Raw genomic sequence first — 24064 nt, 5'->3', positions numbered from 1 at the left:
GACCACTTAAGTTATGGAGGAAAGCAAATTTTGTCAAAGAAAACATGTAAAATAGTTAAACTTAATTTGTATATTCAAGCAGTGTTAAGCTATTTAATTAATTTACTTGAAATAAATAAATAATATCAAGACTATGAGTAAAACTAACGATCTTAAATGTTAGTTTATTTAAACAAGTGTCACTTAGATGCGATGGTTGTCAGTACTGTAGAATTATTTTTGCTCATGTTCAACGTGCTTTACATTATTTTTTTCTCTCTCCATAGGATACCAATTTAAATGAATGTAGTCTATGCATGCGCCATTTCATTCACATTAATTTCCTTAGTCTCTATTCACACACTTCAACCTTAAACTTTAACCTGCCACATCACAGAAAGGAGATTCAGCAAGAATTTGCTCCCACAAGTTTGTCCACTACACTAGCAAGTTAAACTGTAGCAAAATCACGAGAAATATAGTCAGATTTTTTAAGCAAATATTAAATTTAAACGTTAGTGAAGCAAAACATGAAACTGGTTAGTTAAATTTTAGATGTGCATTATGTTCAATGTGTAGAAGCAGAAACCACACTGTTACCAGCTGAATTATACTGGGTGTTCAGTTCAAAGTGTGTCATGGCTCGCTGTATGCCATCATGTGGCTAGCCGATGAGCCTAGAGAATTCAATCTTCCTACACTTCCGCAGAGGTGTATAACCTATGAGGCAGAAAAGTTGCCTAGCAAGTACGGCGTTCATTCTGAAGAGTATGTACCGATATGTACGGTAACGCCGGTAGTGGCAGGAATGTGAACTGTTTGGAAATACGTACTGTCGGGATATGGGGAGAGGGTTAAGATGATTTCTTACGTATTTGTTGACATTAACTTCGACGGTCAACATGGACACAGAGCATTTGATTTGTGTTGTGGAATGTTACCATACGCAACCGATGATAACAAATACCCTGCGTTCGACTTGCTGGTGCAAAACACAGTTCGAAAGAGGTTATGGTAGCACACAGACCGTACAGACCGCTATCTGTTGCTACGACGTTCAAGTTATACCGTACACGTTCTCAAGTTCAGATTGAAGAACACCTTAAATAATAGGCAACTTTCTAACATATAAACTGAAACTCGCTTCAAATCGGTGACCCAACAACAGTGACGTCATAACACACTTTGAAATGAACACCCAGTAGTAGCGGCAATATGATGTTAAATTAATGTAATATTTTGAACAAACTTACCTTCAGCAACTTCAGCTCCCCTGCGCCTGCTTCCAGATTGCAGTTCAGTTGTACTTCTGCCCGGAAGTGGTCTGTGGGGAGGCACTGATCTGTGGAGAGAGAGAACACTAGTTATCTGCTGCATATTTAAGAGCAATGTAACAGTCACAATAATAATTCCTACTAAACTAGAGTCGACGGCAATTCGGAAGGCGGTTGTCTGCTAGCATTTGTGTTGAGAGAAACAGATAGAGAGAGCAAGGCAGCGTACAACATTGCCACATCGTACTTCACGAGCACGTGCAATACAAATAGCGCAGGAGAGAATTTAAATTATCAAAAGACAATAATGACCTTAGCCATTGATTACTGTAAGCATGACACCAAACAAACCCTCTTTCCTTCACTAACAATATTCTTTGCACGGTTCTCAATCCCACACCACATCCTTCTGCAGTAGTTTCTTGCATGTTGGCAACGTTGCTGCCAGCATCAAGATGGCCGGTAGCGTTCTGCTCGTTAAAGTTTTTAAAATAATTACACCTTAAACACTATTTTCCACGCCTGCTTGTGTAATACTTACCTTACATACACACAGTAAATGTTAGTTTTACTTATTCAATGTATTGAAACACGTGAACAAACGAACTCGGGAAGTGCTTGTTATAGACTGATTCTGATTGGTTCTACTGTACAAGCTTGTGATGTCACACACCAGAAATGCTACGGCGCATATAGAAGCTAACCGCCTTCCGAAATGCCGTCTAGTTTAGAAGCATTCAAATGAATGACTATAGGAAGAAAAATAAATTTACTTGACAGCTAGAATATTGTGAGGTGTAATACACAAAGCTATTTTTAAGCTACGCAACAATGTAAAAGGAGGCTACAACTGTTTTTCAACCAGTAAAACATGCCTCGCATCATTTGATAATAAAACAAGTCTACTTCATGTTCAGAAAAGCAATGTTTTGGATCACACTAATGCGAAAAGCAAGTTGTTCAATTGCTGACAATATACTGTGGTAAAGCCAATAGTAATGTACGATATGTGTTAGAACAACAATTACATTATTTTTACACAATACTTTCGTAAGAAGTAAAAATCGTGTCATTTGGACAAAAAAAAATCATCATCCTAAGCTAGCTATGGGCATTGGTGCCTCAATGGCTTTGGCAGTGCTTATCACTCTATATGACATTAGAGTTTTACTCCCCATTCCCCTCTAACCGTAACTCATAGGTGTGGGCAGATTATATGTTCCGTATCAGAAGTAGAATCATAGTTTATCAAAGTAGTGTGTACGAGCTGAAAGCAACTCTCATGTAGAATGGCAGGAGAAGTTCTTTTGCTGTTTAGAGGGGGAGAACTTACACTGTATGTTAAGCTCACAAGTCCTAGTACAGTACCAGGTTTGGCCCGTAAATTACATGATACATATTTTACATTATATCACAACATGTAATTACATAATACATATTTTACGTATATTACAACATGTAATTTACGTCGCGTCGAAAAACTAATTTTTACACGATTTTATACACGGCGTAATAAATTATTTTCATGAAAATAAATTAGTTAAATGCCATCACAATAGAATTGGCAAGCATTTATTTTCAGTAGTTTCATTTATAATTACAGAAATGAAAATAATCTGAGTAATGAAATGTAACATACACTTAAGTTGTTACGAAAAAAAACTATCTAATATTTGAGACGTGGTAGTATTTATAAAAACAAGAAAAATCGGCCTGGGTGGCGCAGTCGGTATAGTGCTGGCCTTCTGTGCCTGAGGTTGCGAGTTCGATTCCGGCCCAGGTCGATGGCATTTAAGTGTGCTCATGTGAGTAAATTTATTGGCATGTAAAAGAACTGTTGCGGGACAAAATTCTGGCACATAGACAATGCTGATATGACCTTGGCAGTTGCGAATGTCATTAAATAAAACATAATTAAAAAAAGAAAAAAAAAGTCTAATAAACATGGGTCCTGGAACGGAATTTATGGGAGTGGTCATTATGGCCCAGCACTGTGACTTGCTACTATCTATTGCGCTAACCGTCAAGATAGGCGCATTCCCAAACCCACACCGGTTGACAATCCAGTAGCATATCCCTCAGTATCGTCTCCTTTTCTGCTAACAACGCCATATCATCAGCAAATCTTATGCACTTTATTCTTGTTCCTCTTACTTTTACCTCACCCATGTTCTGAAAACAGTTCTTCACTAAATCCTCCAAGTATATGTTGAAGAGAGTAGATGGTACCTGGGATCCTTTAAATCCATATGATAAGTTTATATTATATCTGGAAATTGTGTAATGTAAAGTGGGCCTACTAGGTATGTAAATATTACAAGCACTACTTTGCTTGATAATATAGTTAATCAATGTAGTACACACAATAGTTACATTCTCTATCGCGACAATGTAATAAAAGATGACAATGAGTTGATGGTACCTGTCCTCAGCACAGTTTGTATCCATTTAGTAATACTCACCTGAAGTACATATGCCGCCTGTAAACAGCAGATGCATCTGCTGCTGCTGGTAGTCAAACATGACACTTGTCAGCTTGCCATACATCCTATCACTGGACCATACACCTACTTTCGGATTGCAGAGGTCTAAGCTGTAGTTTCGGCTTTCTCCACGCACCTATAAACAATAAAAACATTAATCTTGTAGTGTAGGCTTTCACGGCCGGAGTCTATAGATCTAGATTCATTTTCCGGGCTGAGAGGCCATGGTCTATTGGTTGGTTTTATACCAGACGTTTCGTCTGCAACTGCAGCAGACATCTTCAGTGGAGTGGTATCCGAGGTCGCAAAACTCTTCTCGGCGTACCTGAGGCAACTGATCCTGTGGCTGGTTGTGCGGGCGTATTTATAGTGCAACTAGTGGGCCAGGCCTGTTGTCGCTGTGGTCCGCGCCACTTTGTTCACTGCTCCCGTTCTGGGTTCCGTCCTTTTGTTGTAGTGGCTTCTTATCTGTTCTGTTTAGGACCGGGTACCAATACTTGTGTACTTGAGTACAGTTGTACTTGTGTTGGTACCCGGTCCTAAACAGAACAGATAAGAAGCCACTACAACAAAAGGACGGAACCCAGAACGGGAGCAGCGAACAAAGCGGCGCGGACCGCCGAGAAGAGTTTTGCGACCTCGGATACCACTCCACTGAAGATGTCTGCTGCAGTTGCAGACGAAATGTCTGGTATAAAACCAACCAATAGACCATGGCCTCTCAGCCCAGAAAATGAATCTAGATCAATAAAAACATTGCAAGCTTCTTAAGCCTTGTCTTCGACCTTCAAGTACTCATTTTCATAACAATATTACATTTCTTCTTACACTTAATTTAAATTAGATTTGAAGTGAAGGGTAAATCTTTATGTACAATCCTATGTATGCTAGCCTGTTGGTTATATGCAGAACTTGAAAAAACTACTTATCTGCTCGTTTATGACCTGTGAAAATTTTTTACTTTATGAGTGAAAGAAATTCTGATCTTTTGATTTCACTTTTGTAGTTCGACTATGCTTGCCAGTAAAATTTTTTCCTGACTGGTGTGCCACCATACAATTTTTAAAGACCTGATTATAAATTCCTGTAACATGCTGACAACTTACAACGAGACAATATATTTTTGGCATTGTTACCGATTGTTGGATGAAAACTGTAATGCAGAATTGCGGTCTGCTGCCTCTTTACTTAACCTATATACTTTCTTCTCTCTCCTTCAACTACCACTGATAGCTCTGGAGAGGTCCCTCGTCGAAAATCCAACCAATTTGTTTTTTCTTTCCACCCCCCCCCCCCACACATTTTTCCTGTTATTATGTTCAGAATTATCAATACAATTTGTTTGTGGACGTACTTCTCGTATGTTTATAATAATAAAGGAACAGAGTTGTTTATTTTCATAATTCAGTGCCTTGGTAGTGCATGGTATGGAATGCTATCCAATTCAATCTATCAGGAGGCAGCATGGACACATAGCTCTGCACCAATCTCACAAAGCACCTCCACTCTGTTTTGTCTATTGCTAGGTTCTCCCAATTACCAACACCTCGCTTAAGATATTCTTTAATTATCCCATCTATCCATATATTTCATGGTCTTCCTGCAGGTTTTTTGCTTTTGAATGTTCCACAGTATATCTTAACACTTCTGCTACCACCCAGGCACACCACATGTCCTGTCCATTATAAATCTTTTTGTAGTTACTATGTTTATGAGTGGAGATATATTACACAATTAATGGATATGAGTGTTACTTCTAATTTGCCACTTACTTTCAGCTGAATCAAAGATGAGACTAACAATTTTCCTTAATACTACATTTTAAAATATTGTGGCAACCGTCTGGGACATTCTGGTCGTGTCTGGTTGTCTCGGGAATGTGTGTGTGCATCCAGCGGGGAGAAAGGCATTGAGAAACGAAACTTGAGCTTCGGCAGGCGCTGAAGCGCAGTACAAGGCAAGGGGAAGGAAAACTACAGGAAGACGAGGAGCGGAGAGTGCAGGGGAATCATCTGGAAGCAGTTCTTTCCCGAAGATTCTGTAAGTCACGTGGATCGAAGTTTCGAGATGTTATGGTTTAGTAATAAAAGCACGAGCAGTCAGCTGCGAGAGAGTTAGTCTTCAGTCAGCCTTCAAGTCTTGTCTTGGACAGCAGAGACGTATCCAGAGGATCTGAGTTCGAGGTGCAGTGAACCTGAGTGAGTCCGTAACTGTGGCAGCGTCCAGGTGAAGGTGACGCGTCCGGAGGTCTTGAGTTCGACGTGCAGTGAACTTGAGTAGTCCGTAACTGTGGCAGCTTCCAGGTGAGTGCGGCGTATCCGGAAGTCTTGGGTTCGAAGTCAGTGAACTGTATATGGAAGGCTTGAGTTCGAAGTGCAGTGAACTGTATCTGGAAGGCTTGGGTTCGACGTACAGTGAACTTGAGTGAGCTAGAAGAACTAGCCAAGGCAAACGAATTGTGAACTGAGAACTGACAGTTTTGTTCTGCACATAATGCTTGTGAACATTAGTCGAAATTAGGAGTACATTGTTGTTCTTCTCAATAGTACCCGTGTATTGTCATTGTCGATGTGTGGAGTGCAATAACGACTACTGTGTTGCTGTGCTGATTGGAATACACAATGTTGACGGGTGTGTGGTTAAAGATAGAAATAAAAGTCACATTGTTGAATAAACGTTACAATATTATCAATTTACGTTTTCTTGTTTGGTTAGGCCCCATGTCTCAGAACCATATAATAGCATCCGCTGGATTATTGTTGTACATACAATTAATTTGCGTTTTCTTATACTAGAAATTTAAAAGACGATTTCTGCACAGAATAGAAGGCCTTATTTTCATTATGCAATTTATTTAAAAACTCGTAGTTTCTGTCACTGCCTCTAATTAATTAATCAAAATAACAAAGAGATTGGAGTAAGGAAGTGGAGGAGACTGGTACAGGGCAGGACAGAATAGCTACAAATATTGGAGGAGGTCCAGGTCCTCAATGAACGAAATTTGTAAATTTTTTTAAGTTGGTTATTTAACGACACTGTATTAACTACGAGGTTATTTAGCGTCGATGATATTGATGATAGCAAGATGGTATTTGGCGAGATGAGGCTGAGGATTCGCCATAGGTTACCTGGCATTTATCTTACAGCTGGGGAAAACCTCGGAAAAATCCCAACCAGGTAATCAGCCCAAGTGGGGATCGAACCCGCGCCCGAAAACAACTTCAGACCGGAAGGCAAGCGCCTTAACCGACTGAGCCACGCCGGTGGCTTTGGTAATGTAACACAGCGCATCTTCTAATGTGGGCTTTTTGCTTGTTTCTTATAGGGTATGTCATATAGGACTGTTCACTCTTTTTGTTTTCTGCATTAAAATGAGGAGGAGGAGGAAATTTAATACTGTATAGTAAACATAGATAACAAGGGCAACAAAATTTAGTACACACATTATGAGAAGCTTGTGTTGTGGCAGTTTGACAGTGATGGTAAAAATTGCCAAGTTCTCTTTTTATTATAACCAAGTACCCTGGATAATAGATCCTCCCTATTTCAATTGAAAGAGACTCTGGCTCTAGTATCATCTTATAATCATTTCACCGACTATGAATAATCTGTACCATTACCCTCAAGTTAAGCTTACCTGCAATTCTCCATGTCTCAGACTTTTGAGATCAATGCTTGTATTCATCTGTTCATTCAGCACTACACATTGGTCCTTGGTGACTGACACATTCTTACTGTAGGGCTTACACGTAACATTTGTCTTCCATATGAAAATGTATGTGCAGTCATGAGTGATCTCCTTGAACTCAGGAACTCCCTGGAACGTAATTATTATCTCAAAATTAAAAATGCCTTGCCGAATGTCATTTTGTATCTGGTTTCCATAGTAATTAAGTTAACATGAAGGCTGTTTTTTTCTTTCAACCACCAATTGTGCTGGTAAACAGTCAATCAAGTGGTAGGAGGCAGGGATGCTCGGAGGGCATAACTTATTATCAAATCCACAGCATTTTAAGCATTGCACGTCTTTGTTTATGCTATATAAATATCGGATCACATGACATCACTTGCAATAAATCTTTACTATTTATTACAGTAACCTTTCCTAGAAAAATGCAAGACTATATTTTGCATGACTTTACACTTCAAACTTACATTATGCCATACTTTTGTGAAACGAGCCCATGATATGAAGAGTCCAATAAATGTTTTTTGTAAGAAACAGGAAGTTGACTATAAGCATTGTTTTCTGAATTTAATCTTTTACTTTTGGTGATTTATTGAGTGGCAAGCATATTATCAAATGATGTGCAAATTGAATGAATATAAAAAATAGTGGTGATTGAAGACACTTACCTTCCCACTTTTGGGATCACATTGAAATTTGAATTTCGAACTGATGTTATAATTATTGACGTCATTACATTTTGATCCTTTCTGGTATATCATCTCCACCGTCTCATCATTAGTCCTCGCTGGCCTTGTAGCAAAGCCAAGACTCTGTAAACAAAATACTACAATTTGCAAGCAGAAAAAATTTCTCAGGAAAATAAGTTCAGTGACTTCACAGAAGGTTATATTACATGTGTACTGTCGGTGACTCAGGAGAAGACGAGAGCGGACTGAGGAGGAAGGGATGTGAACACATAACGTACGACAACACATCCAATATTTTTACTACAGTAAGCAGAAATATTAGGTCTCCTTCAGTTCAACTTAGTTTATTAGTTACTGTGTCGACTATGAGATCGTGAGACATCTCTGTGCATGTGATTTATTAAATAATTAGTAAGAATTGTTAATTAACTAAGTATTGAGTGTTGTTATAATTTTATTCATTTTATTCGTTTCACATTAAGTTCATTATTTGTATTATTTGTGAGTCGGTACAGCAGAGTCTAAAAAAAATTGGAAAAACAATTCATAGTTTTTTTTTAGTAGGTTATTTTACGACGCTTTATCAACAGCTTAGGTTATTTAGCATCTGAATGAGATGAAGGTGATAATGCCGGTGAAATGAATCTGGGGTCCAACACTGAAAGTTACCCAGCATTTGCTCATATTGGGTTGAGGTAAAACCCCGGAAAAAACCTCAACCAGGTAACTTGCCCCAACCGGGAATCGAACCCGGGCCACCTGGTTTCGCGGCTAGACTCGCTAACCGTTACTCCACAGATGTGGACACAATACATAGTGAAGCAAGAAATATTATCAGAAACATTATTAAAAAATGTAATGAAGAGTCAATAGTTTCTTAAAGGAGCATTTCGGGTTAAAAATAAGTTGCTCTTAAATTAAAAGTTATGAGATACGTATTTTTCGCTGTCAAAATAATTAATAATTTCAATTTTAATAGCATATATTGTTTCTTATTCACGAAATGAAGAGTGGGAGGTGAGGTGGCAGAGGAAAGATGTTAATGATATGAATGCATATGTGACGCAGTAGCGATACTATTCATTAAAAAAAAATGGAGACTTCATCTATTTCCGGTGCTTAGGAAGTGAGGAGTTAAGCTATTTATTGCAGTTCGTACTAGATTATTTAGTTAATCTATTAAATAATAATTAGTAGCTTTAGCCACTGGCGCAGATCAGTTGGTTAAGGCGCTTGCCTGCCAATCCAGAGTTCCGCTCAGGCGAGGGTTCGATTCCCACTTGGGTTGATTACCTGGTTAGGTAATGTATGGCGAACCCACGACATCTCGAAAAATACAATCTCACTATCACCAATCCCATTGACGCTAAATAACTTAGTAGATGATACAGCGTCGTTAAATACCAACTAAAAAAAAGTAAAAATTAGCTTTAATTTCCATACGCATTGTTACTAATATTTTCTGCACGAGTAATAACCTGGCTACTGGGATGCTTATCTGAGCGATGTTTATAATAATCAACAGCGACAGTCAAGAAGGTCACATTCTTTCCGCTCATCTTCTCCTGAGTAACGGACAGTACCTCACACTTATAAGCAGTACTTTTTTCCTGGCAGCAAGCATTGACATGGAGAATAAAAACTTTAATTATTATGATATAGTGTACCTGGATCTATGGGACACACATGACTCATCCATAGTAGGTAAACACACCGAAATTTAGGATTATTTCATAAAGTAAGTTTTACACTAAAGGAAAATGAATATTGCATTTGTACCTACATTTTAATTTTTAGAGAGGGGAAGGCAGTGGCGGTTCCTGCACGTTCTAATTGGGTGTGCACTGTCACTTTCAAAATGTATTTATTATATTATACCAAGCATTAATCATGATACTAGATAGACGTGCGTCTACATCAAGCTGATTTTATAGATAATTATAATTAAGTAAAGGATAAAATCATATCATTATTTATTTACAATTTATATTCAAATTTTAATTGAGTGAAATTTATTTATTTTAATTGCTGAACTGTAGCCATAATGTACAGAGATCGAAATGGTTTCTCGCACTACACCTTTTCCAGTCGTATTTCAGAAAATACCAATTGTATTTCAAATTTGTCATTTGTATTTCAGATAGTATCAATTGTATTTCAGAAAAAATCAATTGTATTTCAGATTTGTCAATTGTATTTCAGAAACTATCATTTGTATTTTAGAAGTTACGGTTGATTCTCCAATGTAAAATCCAATCGACATTATTTGGTGTAAAGTGAAGATGTACATAAAAACCCATCTTGGAATTCCTGACATCATGGATCCTGGTGTTGTAGGCTAATTTACCTACTGTAGAGAGTAACACACATAATATTGTTGGTGGTGATTGTGCTCGTGCAGTACAACACAGTACAATTCAGCTTTAGCTATGGTGAATATGCCTACTGTATGCTAAAATGCAATAAAGTTGAGGATTTTTTAAAGTAATTTTCCATTTTTTTAAATATAGGCCTATGTTAAAATCTCAAGTAGGCCTACATTTGTTATTTTATAGAAATAAAAGTGGCTATGTAATCTTAAATGCATTGCTTATTTTCTGAAGTACATTTGATACTATCTGAAATACAATTGACAAATCTGAAATACATTTGATACCATCTGAAATACAATTGACAAATCTGAAATACAATAAATTGATACTATCTGAAATTGAATTGGCAAATCTAAAATACAATTGATAATTTCTGAAATTAAATTGACTGTCTGAAATACAATCGATATTTTCTGAAATATAACTGGAAAAGGTGTAGTTTATAAAGTAAACGTAGTTAATTCGTACTCTTACGAACTTAAATTGTATCACTATCGTTATACTGGATGTACCATAAGCAGTAACATGAACTTCTGCCAGAAAGTCAAAAGGAAGATAGCAATGGCAAAGGAAGCTTTCAATACAAAAAGGAGAATCTTCTGCAGATCTCTAGAGAGAGAGGGGGGGGGGGGGAACTAAGGACGAGACTAGTGAAGTGCTTTGTATGGAGTGTGGCATTGTATGGCTCAGAAACATGGACGTTACGACGAAGTGAAGAGAAGCAACTATAGGGTTCGGCAGTGGGATATGACGGTTTTTATAGCTCTGTTGTGGGGCACTAAGAATGAATTAAAAGAAAACACTTGTACTGGAAGTAATCTAGTAGAATGCAATTTATTAATGTCTGATTATTTTTTAAAAACTACATTTCGTATGTAGCTTTCACGGCAATGAATACATTCCTGCAATCTGCTATGAAAGTTCTGCATAACTCGCCCCAACAAAACAGGTTCAATAGCACTAATTTCGTTCCTTATGTTTTATTTCAGCTGGATGATGGTGCAAGGCTTGTTGCAATATACCCTACTTTTGAGAAAATCCTATAGGATGTAATCAGCGCACACTGCTCATGGTTCAATGAACTGTCTGTGAAACATGTTTCCAGGACGAATAATTTCATGATTTGGAGACATTGCCTGGCCGCAAAGATCTCCTGACCTGACTGCAGCTGATTACTTCCTATAGGGTTATCTCAAAAGTAGGGTGTATCACAACAAGCCTTGCTCCATCATCCAGGTGAAACAAAACATAAGGAACGAAATAGTGCTACTGAACCTGTTTTTCTGGTGCGAGTTATGCAGAACTTTCATAGCAGATTGTGGGAATGTATTCGTTGCCATGGAAGCTACTTACGAAATGTAGTTTTTAAAAATTAATCAGACATTAATAAATTGCATTGTACTAGATTACTTCCAGTATATGTGTTTTCTTTTAATTCGCTTTGAATGTCCCACAACAGGGCTATAAAAACCGTCATATCCTACTGCCACACCCTATAGAAGCATTTGAAATGTGGATATGGAGAAAGATGGAGAGTGTAAAATGGACAGACAGAATAAGAAATGAAACTGTGTTGGAAGGAGCAGGTAAAGAAAAAATGATGTTGAAACTGATCAGAAAGAAAAAAAGGAATTGGTTGCCTGAAACACGCACTTGTTTTCTGTAGAAATTTGATTATGATGGGCAGCGGCCATGATAAGTAACAAATCACAGAAATATGTTGCCACATTATCTGAAATATCAGAAAATATGTTTTTAGCAGTATATATATATATATATATATATATATATATATATATATATATAGATATAGAGGAACAAACTATAGTAATGAATTTAATTACCTTCTCATTAGTAAGGGCCCCATTATGAATCTTTGCAATGCACGCAGAGGAGCCACCTGTACAACTGAGTCCAGGGACAGGAAACAAGGGATGACACACATTGATGAAGAACACAGTGTCATTTGCAGCGTTCACACGGTAGTTGCCATCCAGCCTCATGAGTGGTGACAGATCCACGGGATCATTTCCATCTTCAGTAACACACTCCAAATGATGGCTGCATGCAAGAGGAGTATGCCAACTGATCAGGTAGTTGCAACTGTCCCCCTCCTCTATAAATACAACCTGCTCTGTGCTATTTTCCGCACACACAAACTCTATCCTTGTGCTGCGCCGCACACTGTCATTGCATTGAGCTCCTCCGGTGTAGCTGAGGTACAGAGCTCCCCAGTTGTAGTGCAGAACACTGTTCCCCTTCCCTGCATTCCATGATTGAGAAGTATCCTGTGATTTGTACTGACACACTCCAACTCCAGAACCACCACAAGGACTGCTCGACAGGTTTCCGCATACTATGAATGCGTAGTTATGCCCTTCTGCATCCGATACTGTTACCATCTTGTTCCGTAGTGGCCTCAAGTCAATTCTGCAAATAATTCTTATGCTGTAGCACATACACATAAAGATACAGAGTTTTTACAGACACATCGTAAATAAAATTAGACAAAACAGTACTATGTGTTTTCACTTCACTGTACTATTGTCTAGATACACTATAGTCTATGCCTTACTGCATTTGTCTTTTTCTCTCCTATTATAATATTATGTTGTAATCTTCCTTGTCGTTATGAATTAGCATCCATGTTTTACTTTCCTCGTTGAGAAGACTTTTTTTTATATTTTTGTAGGGAAAAGGGTAGAAACGTAGAAATGAGGACACCAGACAATTGGACCCTTCCAATCCCTAAATAACATCTTACAGATACAAATTCACGCAACGAGGCAAAGTCATTCAATTTCATACAATTAAAATTAAATCAAATGTCTAATTCTGAAAGTTTTGATAGCTCATTCTTAAATTATCATAATATTAGTATGCATAGAGAAATACATAAATACTACAAGAATGAAATTCACTGTTCAATCAAATTTCAAGAAATTTTCCCATGAAATTTCGGCTAGTGTATGGGACCCAGTGTCCACCCAGCATCATGATGCACTTGTGAAGCTACAATGGATAGTGAAATCGAGTTATAAAGGCCAGCTATAATGATTGGGGGGGATCATCGTGCTAACCACACGAAATCTCCATTCTGGCTGGATGATCACTCACCTCTTGCACTGCAGCCTTAGGCTTTTTGTGCTAACTTCATTGAAACAGCCGATGAATATTGCATGTGGATGTGAGGTCAGCAACAAGCTGGTCGGTCTGGATCTTTAAAGAGCTGTAGCACCTTGGATTTATTTATTATTATTATTTATTACCATTTTTACTTACTTACAAATGAAATGGCTTTTAAGGAACTCGGAGGTTCATTGCTGCCCTCACATAAGCCCACCATCAGTCCCTATCCTCAGCAAAGTTAATTCAGTCCCTAGCATTATTATTATTATTATTATTATTATTATACATATTCCAACAGAGGGTAATACATTAAGCCTGTCATTTCTCCGGACGCACTGCAGCCTTAGGCTTTTTGTGCTAACTTCATTGAAACAGCCGATGAATATTCTCTGTTAATTTGATTTTCTTTAAATAGTCAGAAATTTTTAGCAAGTATGAATGAAATACTATGCAAATGAAATGACGAAAATTGTACTTCACTACAGGTAATTCTTTCACTGACTCCACAACAAAATGATTATCCTTAGATTACTGCATTTGAATGAAAGAAATTTCAAATTGCTTGGCGATCTTGGGGGCAAAAAAACTCGCGACCCTCGCCTGAGATCATGTGAATCAATGACATAGGCAAATTGAAACGGACATACTGTAAAGAACCTCGTATAAAGAATGAGGACATGGAAGTGAAATGGGCTCTATACTTCAAATCTTCAAAAAGTGTAGAGTGTCATTCTGAGCTCCTGATTCGTGAGTAAAACAAAGATGCTAGTTATGTCACGAATCTTGTCCACTGCTGTGAAATAACGGTTAGCCTGCCTGACCGTGAAACGAGCAGACCTGGTTTCAAATCCTGACTGGGTTTTTTCCAAGGTTTTCCCTTAACCACTCGAAGCAGAATTGGTGGATACAGTAACTTTCGGCATTGAACCTCGGACTCATTTCACCTTCCTTGACATCATTTCATTAATCATCTTAAATACTTACAGATTGACCAAGAGAACATGGTGGACATAGTTTCAGGATTCGCCTATAGGTGACAACATCTGTCTGTGGGAGCTGCACATATCCCAGAGAAGCTGCAGGGGCTTCAATAAACAGATTGTAGTTGACTGGGGGAGTGATAGTGCTTTGGTGAGTCGTGGAATTGACAGCAGCATTGCCTTCTGGTTAAGGATGCAGAAGATTCAAGCAAATGAATTGTGAACAGTCAGAAATGGATGCTGTGGCTGAATCAAAATGATGGCACCATATAGTAATCAATCACTTGAAGAGCGATCATACAAGGACTTCAAAATCATCCCACTATAAGAAGGTTGCACAATAAACCTAAGGCTGCGGTGCTTGCCTATAGGCCCTTCTTCTAAAAAAAAAGTCAAGAATCTTGGCTTCCATCGTTTAAAACCCAAGCATGTTTTTTAAGTTGAACTCATAGTTCAATATCCGGACATTCATGTTGATTTTTTTTATTTCCACCTGGACATTAATTTAACCCTTTAAAATGAAGACGTATGGTAACCCTAGAAAGAGGAAATATAGTCTTCAGCTGTATTTAACCTACTAAACTTAGGTTTAAATGCAAAAATTGTACCCACAAGACCATGCAGAATGACTAAGACCTTAGGCAATATATTTTTAAAAATTCTGTAATACGTACATTTTATTTGTATGGGGTACTACAACCGTGCAGCTGTTGTCTTCTTGTAGCATCAACTCCTTCTTCTCTATATTCAAAGGGCAGGCATGTGGAGTCTTCCATAGGAAGTCATATGAGCACAGGTCTCCTTGCAAAAGCTCTGGTGCATGTTCTGTGCTGTCACACTCGAATGTGTATGTTGTGGAGATGTGATTTGGGCCATCTGGTATAAGGCACAAGCCCCCTTCTTTAAGTTCTAGCTTCAATTTCCCATCTTCTAGTTTTAGACGATCGCCTACATCTCCAATGTTAGTGTACCTGCAATATTTTGAAATTAAAATGAGTCCATATCATGCATGATTACTCGACCAAGGATTTATGTGCATTAAAAACTGTCATAATATGCATTTAAATATGCAATAAAATATAAAAAAAAACTGACTATAAAATGCTTTAGTGCACTTTTAATGAGCGAGATAAATTCTAACAACACTTTTACTTAGGAATATAATTTATGGCGATCACTTTAACGTGTTAATAGTGAACTAAATTTATAAATACTAACTACTGAAGCTTTCCTGGCGACGTGATAATTCGAAATTTTCTCGGGCTTCCAGCCAGGTCATAAGTCACTTATGACCTGGCTGGAAGCACAAGAAAATTTCGAATTATAAATACTAGTTGCCTAGTTTCAGCTTAGGAGGAGCCATCTTCAGAGCTGAAACTAGTCAACTAGGTATTCATAAACTTTGTTCGCTATTAACACGTGAAAGTGATCACCATACATTATATTCCTAAGTGATATAGTGTTAAAAGTTGTGTAATCAAGATGTATAATACTTTTACTTCCAAAAGATTCTGAAGGAACGCCTTTTCTCAGCTCACTCCAAATATGGGTGCAAAAAAAAAAAACCGTAATTTTGAAGGAAGAAAAGTTTAATACATTGGCAAATTTGGATGCTGGATAACTGTTTCATAACTAATTATTTAAAACTATCCATTTCCGAAAAAAAAATTTTCAAATATGATCTTCAATTACCTAGGAATTTCTATTATTCAGGTCACCTTCAGTCCAATATAAGACTATTGGCCAAGCCATGGTATTGATGAACAAGACCACTGATTTTAAAACTATTGAATTCTCATGGAAATTTAATTTATTTAGGCAGTAAAAGTTTTGAAATTTGCTGTGTTAACATTAATTTTCGAAATAAAATAATCATAATCTGCAAAAAAACAACAGTGGAAAACGTGGATTTTGAGTGTTACAGAAGGAAAGCAGTTTTAACTTTTTTTAAAATTGAAATGTGCATTACTGAAATGTTTGTTTAATATGGGTACAATTCTTTAACTGGCCAATATATTTTTGCAGTAGGAGAAAATCACATTCTTCATTACATATTAGCGAGAGAGATCTCTTAACATTTTACAAGATATTTTTCAGGCTGCTTTCTGACACTAAGAGCTATCAGGTGATAATAAAATCGATATATTACAAGTACTAGTTCGCATATTTTTTTTGTTTACAAAATTTATGTTAAGGAAGGAAATTTTTTGTTGCAGAATGCCTTTTAATTGCAAAAACTTAGTAATTTATAGTAAAATATAACTTCTTATGTTTATTTGTTTTTCCCTCTTTTTTTTTCAGCCTGCAGCTGTCTTTTATAAGTAAATCCAATGTAAAGTTTTTTATGCTCAAATATGGTAAAATCAAAGGATTAGAGAGTATAGAGCAAGAAGAATGCTAAATTGTATTATTCATTTGTGTAAGAAAACAAAAAAAGGGAGAGGGATAGAGAAACAAAATAAAAAGAAACTCTACCAACAAATGAAATTGTCATTTTACAGGATTTTAGAGAAAATTATGGTATCCCCCATCAGTCAGAAATCATGCAGGCTCATTGGAATTCTACAAATGTGACCATGTTCAAGTGTGTTTTATATTACAGGGATAATGACAATAATTTAAACTACTTGAACTAGATATTGTATTATGTCAGACTAGACTCCATGCAGCATAATAATGCAGTAGTACATATGTTCAATGAAGCCTGTTAAGGAATTTTTTGGGGTAAAGATAAACTGCATTTCGACTTATCCCACACACACATTATTTCCCAGATGAAGCTGCAAGTCAATTCAAGAGCAAATTCATTTTGGGGAATTTGCTTTCTTCATGTACAAAATTATGGCTGCACAGTAGACAGAAGTTATTTTTGCACTTCAGATAGGAAAGAACAAAATGATGGCATTGGTGATGATAAAGTAAAGAGGGCAGTATTAGGAGCAGAGCTAGAGAAAAAAAAAACTGTGAACACAGCTAAAGAGTTTGCTAATACAGCAACGAAACTGACAGAACGAGTTGTAAAATAAAATTACTCCGTTAGTAAACATTCTTTATGCACCACAAAGCATTTTTGGCGAGATAAATGCAGCTAAACTGAAATCACGTTGGAAGAAATGTAACAATGTTCAAGGTATCCGAAATAAGCATTTTGCTGTGCCTAACAACAATAACACACTGCTGCTATTGGAGAATTTCTGCTTTTCTCTTAAAGAGAGTCACGGCAAAGTGGTACAATTTTTTGAAGATTTTTATCAATGTGAATCTAAATACAGTCATAGGAATACTGCAGAAATGATTTCAGAAGATACTTATGTTCTAGGAAAATTTTCTTCTCACAAACAAGATTCAGACAGGCCCTGTTTATGCAATGTTCAGGAAGATGATGAATATGAAGTTACGGAACTAAAGTTTATTGACACATATCACACAGCAGGCCTATTAAAATGCAGGGAAGATGATATTTCTGTGATATCAAAAACAGACATAACCAGTATCATTCAAAACCATGAGTGGTGGGAACAAAATGTGTGCATTTTCATTTTAATGTTCCAGTTGATATTAACGAAGCTTAATTTGAACTTGCATATATGTATTTAATTATTCTAGTTTTGATTATCTTAATTTCCAAATACAAGACACTTAAATAAAAGATCGGGCATTTTTTTTCTTTTCGTAACACGACTCACAAATTAAGATTTTAGTTCGACATTGTTAAAATATGATACAAAAATATGACAGTAATATGTGTTTGAAGTTTAAATATGTATGTACTTGGATCACAGTATGGAAGAGTTACTAAAGGGTATTGTGATGTACAGATGACATAATTGTAATATATTTTTTTGTAGGAAAGATAAATGTCTTCCTTCCATAACAGAATAGATACCATGGCTTGGCCCCTAAGTAATATAGATACACTGTGCTTATATAATTACAATTCTAAAATCTGTAAGTATGAAAAAGTTACGCTTACTTTTTGCTGGGGTCTGCTTCAGACATGTTGACAAGACAAGCAGCTGATGTATACTGACAAACAGCATCATGGCCAAAGACTACAGAATGGCACACGTTTAGCAGGAACTTGAGGTTTGTGTCACGCTGAACTACGACGTGATTGCTCTGAGTCTCTGCAAGGGGACTCAAGTCAAAGTACTGGCCACCAGCCATCAGGGTGCAGTCCACAGACCGACGTGGAGGGCATGCAGCACTTGTATACCACACGAAATAGAAATTGCAGTCATTACTGGCCTGAAACACATCAACAGTGGTTGGAGCAGCCAAGCAAAACAGCCCAATAGAGTAGGTGATTCTTCAGGTCCTACTTATTTGCCCTAAAGGTGGAACCTGTATGAAGTTACAAAATGTTAGCGATGTTAGTTTCCAGCACATGACAGAATACGGTACCAACAATTTTGCTTCTGAATCCAATTGCCTTGTATTTGTCCCATGTTATCTTATTGTCATCTTAGGCCTTGACTGCATGGTAGCTACACAGGGAGAATGGTAACTCAACTACTCTCTCCAAGTATGCTCCATTGTTTGTTAACTATTCGAAGTTAAGTTTTCACGTCTTTACATTTATACCCAAGCTGTTGTAACTATGCACTTGACAGTTGTCACCAACGAGCAAAGAAGACTAGAGTAGACACTAGCATGTTAATACCATTTGAAGGAATGAAGTCACTTTGATGGACCTGACGCCATCTTGTTGCTACCAAAAACATTGCAAAATAGCTACTATGTGAAAGAAGCTCTATGATATAGAAATCCCAGAGGAGAACAGGAGAGGAGAACAGACATATTCTGTAGGACTAAAAAAATTAATCTTTACGTAGATTCGAGCAACAGTGCATATTACTGTGGAATCCCGACCATCAAGTCACTCAGAGTGCGCTCCTTGTATAATGGCAATTGGCTTAATATGTCAACATACATGTCGAACTTGGAGTCAGGCCACAACGAGAAAAACACTGGAGGAGAGAGATTCGATCCGGTGCTGTGGATTGAACTTCGGCGTAGCTCAAAGCACTTGGTACATAGAATTAAGGACCCGGGTTCGATCCCTGGTGCCGGAGCGAATTTTCTCCTCTAATATTAATTGTTACTGTAACAGACATATTCTGTAGGACTAAAAAAATTAATCTTTACGTAGATTCTTCGAGCAACAGTGCATATTACTGTGGAATCCCGGCCATCAAGTCACTCAACTGAGTGCGCTCCTTGTATAATGTCAATTGACTTAATATATATGTCAACATACATGTCGAACTTGGAGTCAGGCCACAAAGGGAAAAACACTGGACAAGAGAGAGATTCGATCCGGTGCTGTGGATTGAACTGCGGCATAGCTCAAAGCACTTGGTACATAGAACTAAGGACCCAGATTCGATCCCCGGAGCTGGAGCGAATTTTTCTCCTCTAATATTAATTGTTACTGTAACAGACATATTCTGTAGGACCAAAAAAATTAATCTTTACGTAAGATTGCTTAAGCACGAATGGTTGTGATGTTCTGGGCAATTATGAGCCGTGCTCTTCATGCACTAAGTCCCATGAAAAACACTATAGTGACTCTTGGTTTGCTATATAGTAAGCAGTTGTAGCCAGCAACCCTACAAGCAGATACATCATAGAACGTCACCATTCTATCAAACATCTACAGAACTTACAGTGGAAAATAACACTACAATGAATTCCCTCACATTGTGGTGTAAAAGATAATGAACATGTTGACTTATTGACCAAAAGGGCATAAAAATCCATTCCACTCTTCAATATTATTCACCAATAAAACCATTCAACAAAAAATAAACAATAAAATTCACAAGGAAAGTGAGAACAAAATAAAATGGAACCTTCCACTTAAAGAGAAAAATCTTGTCCCAGAACAAATCACGTCTGCACTTTTCAGACTACACAATTGCTTGCAGCACATCTGCACAAACTCAACATTTATACCTCTCCGAATTGCGTAATCTGTAGTCAACATGACTCAGTGATGGATACAGAAGATTTATTACAGTGCAGAGCACTACACAGCAAAGATTTGCCTACACGCTAGTGAAACACAAGATAATAAATGGAAGAGCATCAACAAGCAACCAACCATAAGTAAGATACAAATGCCTGGCTCTGCCTAGCAGAATCAGACTATAAAAATTACCTTTGGAAATAGTTCAGGTTGTCCCAGGTCATTTTCATGTTGGCACAGAAGTATGATCGTGACAGTACTATTGTTTACACCATGCCTGCATCCTTCTCCATGAAGTACTAACCGTAGGCCACCGTGATCATATATTACTGTTGAGTCTACAAAGCCTGCAACAAAACACAATCCAGGAACTCAAGAAACACAACCAGAAAGAAGAATTTAACCTCACACTTATAAATCAGGGCATTTTCAGAGCCCTCTGAGCAGTTTCAGTAACTTTAATGCTACTTCACTTTTAGCACATAACATTATAAACTGTAACGTACTGCTTTTGATGTGAATACGTCTTTAAAATCAGACCGATATATGGGGTACCAGGACAGAAACGGCAATGTAACAATGTAATGTTTGCAGGGTAATCCATTCCGACACCATAACTACAATAACACGATTGAAATAAATGTGATTTTGTTCAATGAGGACTACTACTACAATGCGAGCATAAATTTGGTGGAGGCCCATAGAGACTGATGGCCATTTTGGACGTGCGCAAAAATTTCGGGGTAGGCCTATATCTTGCAACTCCGATGTGCTAGCATCATGATTTTGGTTTCAAACAAAAGATCTCGTCTAGATCTGTAGAGTCATATTCACCTAAAACCCGATTTTTCCTTTATCCTTGAGCTACCACTGTGTTTTCACTTCACTGTACTATTGTCTAGATGCACTGCAGTCTACTGCTTTACTGCATTTGTCTTTTTCTATCCTACTTATACCTGTTTTTTCAAAAGATGCGACATGACAGTTAAACAGCCATACTTGGAACTATAGTCCCGTTGCTCTAATTTCCAGCAGCCAATCGCGTTGCAGGTCGGCTACATTTAAACATATGCGTCTTATGATTCGCTGAGGAAGATGTTATTCATTTCTTAAGGCTCGATAAATACTTAATATAATTGCCCGCCATTTTGGGTCTTTCGTTGGCGTTCGCAGAAAGCACACGAAGACGTTATTTGCCGCTCAATTATTTGCTGAATTACAGTGCGTTTGATTTATTATCATAGGAGCTACGACATGATAATGTTTAATGGTGCGAAAAATAGATTCCTCGTATGGCAGCTCGGCAACGAAAGAACAAAAATGGCGAACGATACTACCTACCTAGACTTTATAGAGCCTTCACTTCCTAAGACGTAAGCAAAGAGGAGGAGTCATGCCAGGAATAACAGCGTCGCGACTATAAAGTGCTACATTGCCAATTTGGGTGACCACACTATCAGCTGATGTGAGCTACCAGTTGATGTTAGATGGCTGACAAACAATACAAAAATCGATAGAGAATGAAACACGGAAAGCATTAATAGCTGACATTGTATGCACAATAAATGGCGCCATGAGAGCTACTGCACTCACCACGTGTAAACTGTAACTTTGGCAACACAACCATAGTTACCATTGCAACAAGTCTCCCATACTATGTGATATTCAGTTGTTTTTCAATCACAGAGCTAATGTCATTTTCCATCTTTAGAAAAAAACAGGTATAGTTTCCTATGTGCATGTTCACAACACTGTACTACAGTCCAGATAATACAGTGCAATTTATTGCCTTCACTGTATCCATCCTTTCAGCTCCTACTTGGTTTTCTATATTGTCCACAAGATGTGCTTGCAGTCTTATGAGACTATCTGCAGACATAATCTGTCCGTAATGCAGGTAACTTCAACACTGAGAAATAGTTGCACAATATCACTTGAGAGGAAAAATGTACGGATTTTTATTGACCTTAAAAAAATCCATGATCTTCAGACAGATCTGAAACCACGAACATTCGATTCAATGTTGAACACAGTTACTCCTAAATCAGTAATAGAAGTGCGAAATTATAGCAGTAATTTTTTGTATTTATAGCAAAAATGTTTTATAAAATAACATTTTAGCATTTTATAGCATTAATTATTTGAAGAAATAACGTTTATTAGCCAAAATCTGTTTTGCTTTTTTATGTATCTGACAGGAGTAAATGAAAATAAGATATATAATAAAGTGGTAACAGACAGAGATGATCAATGTCATAATGTTTAGTTAAATAAATATAGTTTCAATTATGTTGCAAAAAAAAAAAAAAACATGGTTTTAACAAGGGATGCAGTTTTAATGTTTTCTAAAGTATCTCCCCTCCCCACCACCATTAAAGTCGCGTATAACACACGTCATACATTAAAATGGTACTGTCAGATAAAATGTATGTTTCTTTAGACATTTGATCGCATGTGCACAGTTCTAAGTTGAAAACGAACACTGACGGAACATACATGTTTAAATTCAATAGCTATCGAAAATTGTTGTAATTTAAAAATTAACAATCGAAACATTCCAAACAGTTGGTGCCTCTTTTCATCCCTGTTCGGGAACAATATCCATGTCCATGTCAGAGAATATCAGACTTCCACTGTCTGGTTCATGTGCTCTGTAGCAGATGAAAACAAAGATCAATTTTGCACATGCACAGTTCACAGTATGCCAGACCATAAAAACAAAGTTCATGTCATGAAGAACGAAATAAAATCTGAAAAATGTATTCAAATTGAAATTGACGAGAGATTATACATTCTTCAGAATTGCTCATATTTACCTGAAAATACAATTTATCGTGGTAATATCCATTTAGAGCGAAGATTGGTAATATTGTGATACGAATAATATTGTGATAGTGAGATGGGCAGTGCATGTAGCATGTATGGGTGAATCCAGAAATGCATATAGTGTTAGTTGGGAGGCCGGAGGGAAAAAGGCCTTTAGGGAGGCCGAGACGTAGATGGGAAGATAATATTAAAATGGATTTGAGGGAGGTGGGATATGATGATAGAAAATGGATTAATCTTGCTCAGGATAGGGACCAATGGCGGGCTTATCAGAGGGTGGCAATGAACCTCCGGGTTCCTTGAAAGCCGGTAAGTAAATAGTTCTTTTTGAGAATTTATTACAATTTTACTGAGCGAGAGAAGGACCGGTTTTGTGTAGAAACTTGTCCACAAACATTTCCTTAATATGTTGACGAAAAAAACCGAACTTCCTCTCGCTCAGTAAAACTGTAATAAATTCTCAAAAAGAACTATCACAATATTACCAACCTTTACCCTATAGTATTAATTCGCAATATTGAAACTGTCTTCAAACAGTTGCAATTGTGACAGAATGTAAAGACTACTGAAAAAGAAGCAAAAATCATGCTTATTTTGATTGCTTTTATAGTAATTGCAATATTATCATGCCTCTATTAATACCCTATCTTATCTGAGTTGAGAACTGCTAAGT

General features: G+C 37.2%; 1 protein-coding gene across 5 annotated transcripts in view; it reads right to left on the bottom strand.

The window, feature by feature from the left end:
* Lerp (lysosomal enzyme receptor protein) overlaps positions 1–24064 on the bottom strand; it is a 268742-nt gene that overhangs the window by 138209 nt on the left and 106469 nt on the right. For all 5 annotated transcript variants that reach the window (XR_011335691.1, XR_011335690.1, XM_069843904.1 and 2 more), the window contains exons 10-17: positions 20758–20912; positions 18568–18842; positions 15269–15565; positions 12330–12915; positions 8093–8236; positions 7374–7553; positions 3716–3872; positions 1233–1321 (exon numbers count right to left, since the gene is read on the bottom strand). Coding sequence is in view for 3 of the 5 variants with exons in the window: in XM_069843904.1 (XP_069700005.1) it covers positions 1233–1321; positions 3716–3872; positions 7374–7553; positions 8093–8236; positions 12330–12915; positions 15269–15565; positions 18568–18842; positions 20758–20912 (1883 nt within the window). In the remaining 2 variants the exon portion in view is untranslated. The remainder of the gene's footprint in view (positions 1–1232; positions 1322–3715; positions 3873–7373; positions 7554–8092; positions 8237–12329; positions 12916–15268; positions 15566–18567; positions 18843–20757; positions 20913–24064) is intronic.

This window comes from Periplaneta americana, chromosome 13 (assembly GCF_040183065.1).
Source record: "Periplaneta americana isolate PAMFEO1 chromosome 13, P.americana_PAMFEO1_priV1, whole genome shotgun sequence".
Classification (NCBI taxonomy): Eukaryota; Metazoa; Arthropoda; class Insecta; order Blattodea; family Blattidae; genus Periplaneta; species Periplaneta americana.
This window is presented reverse-complemented; position numbering and strand designations above follow the sequence as displayed.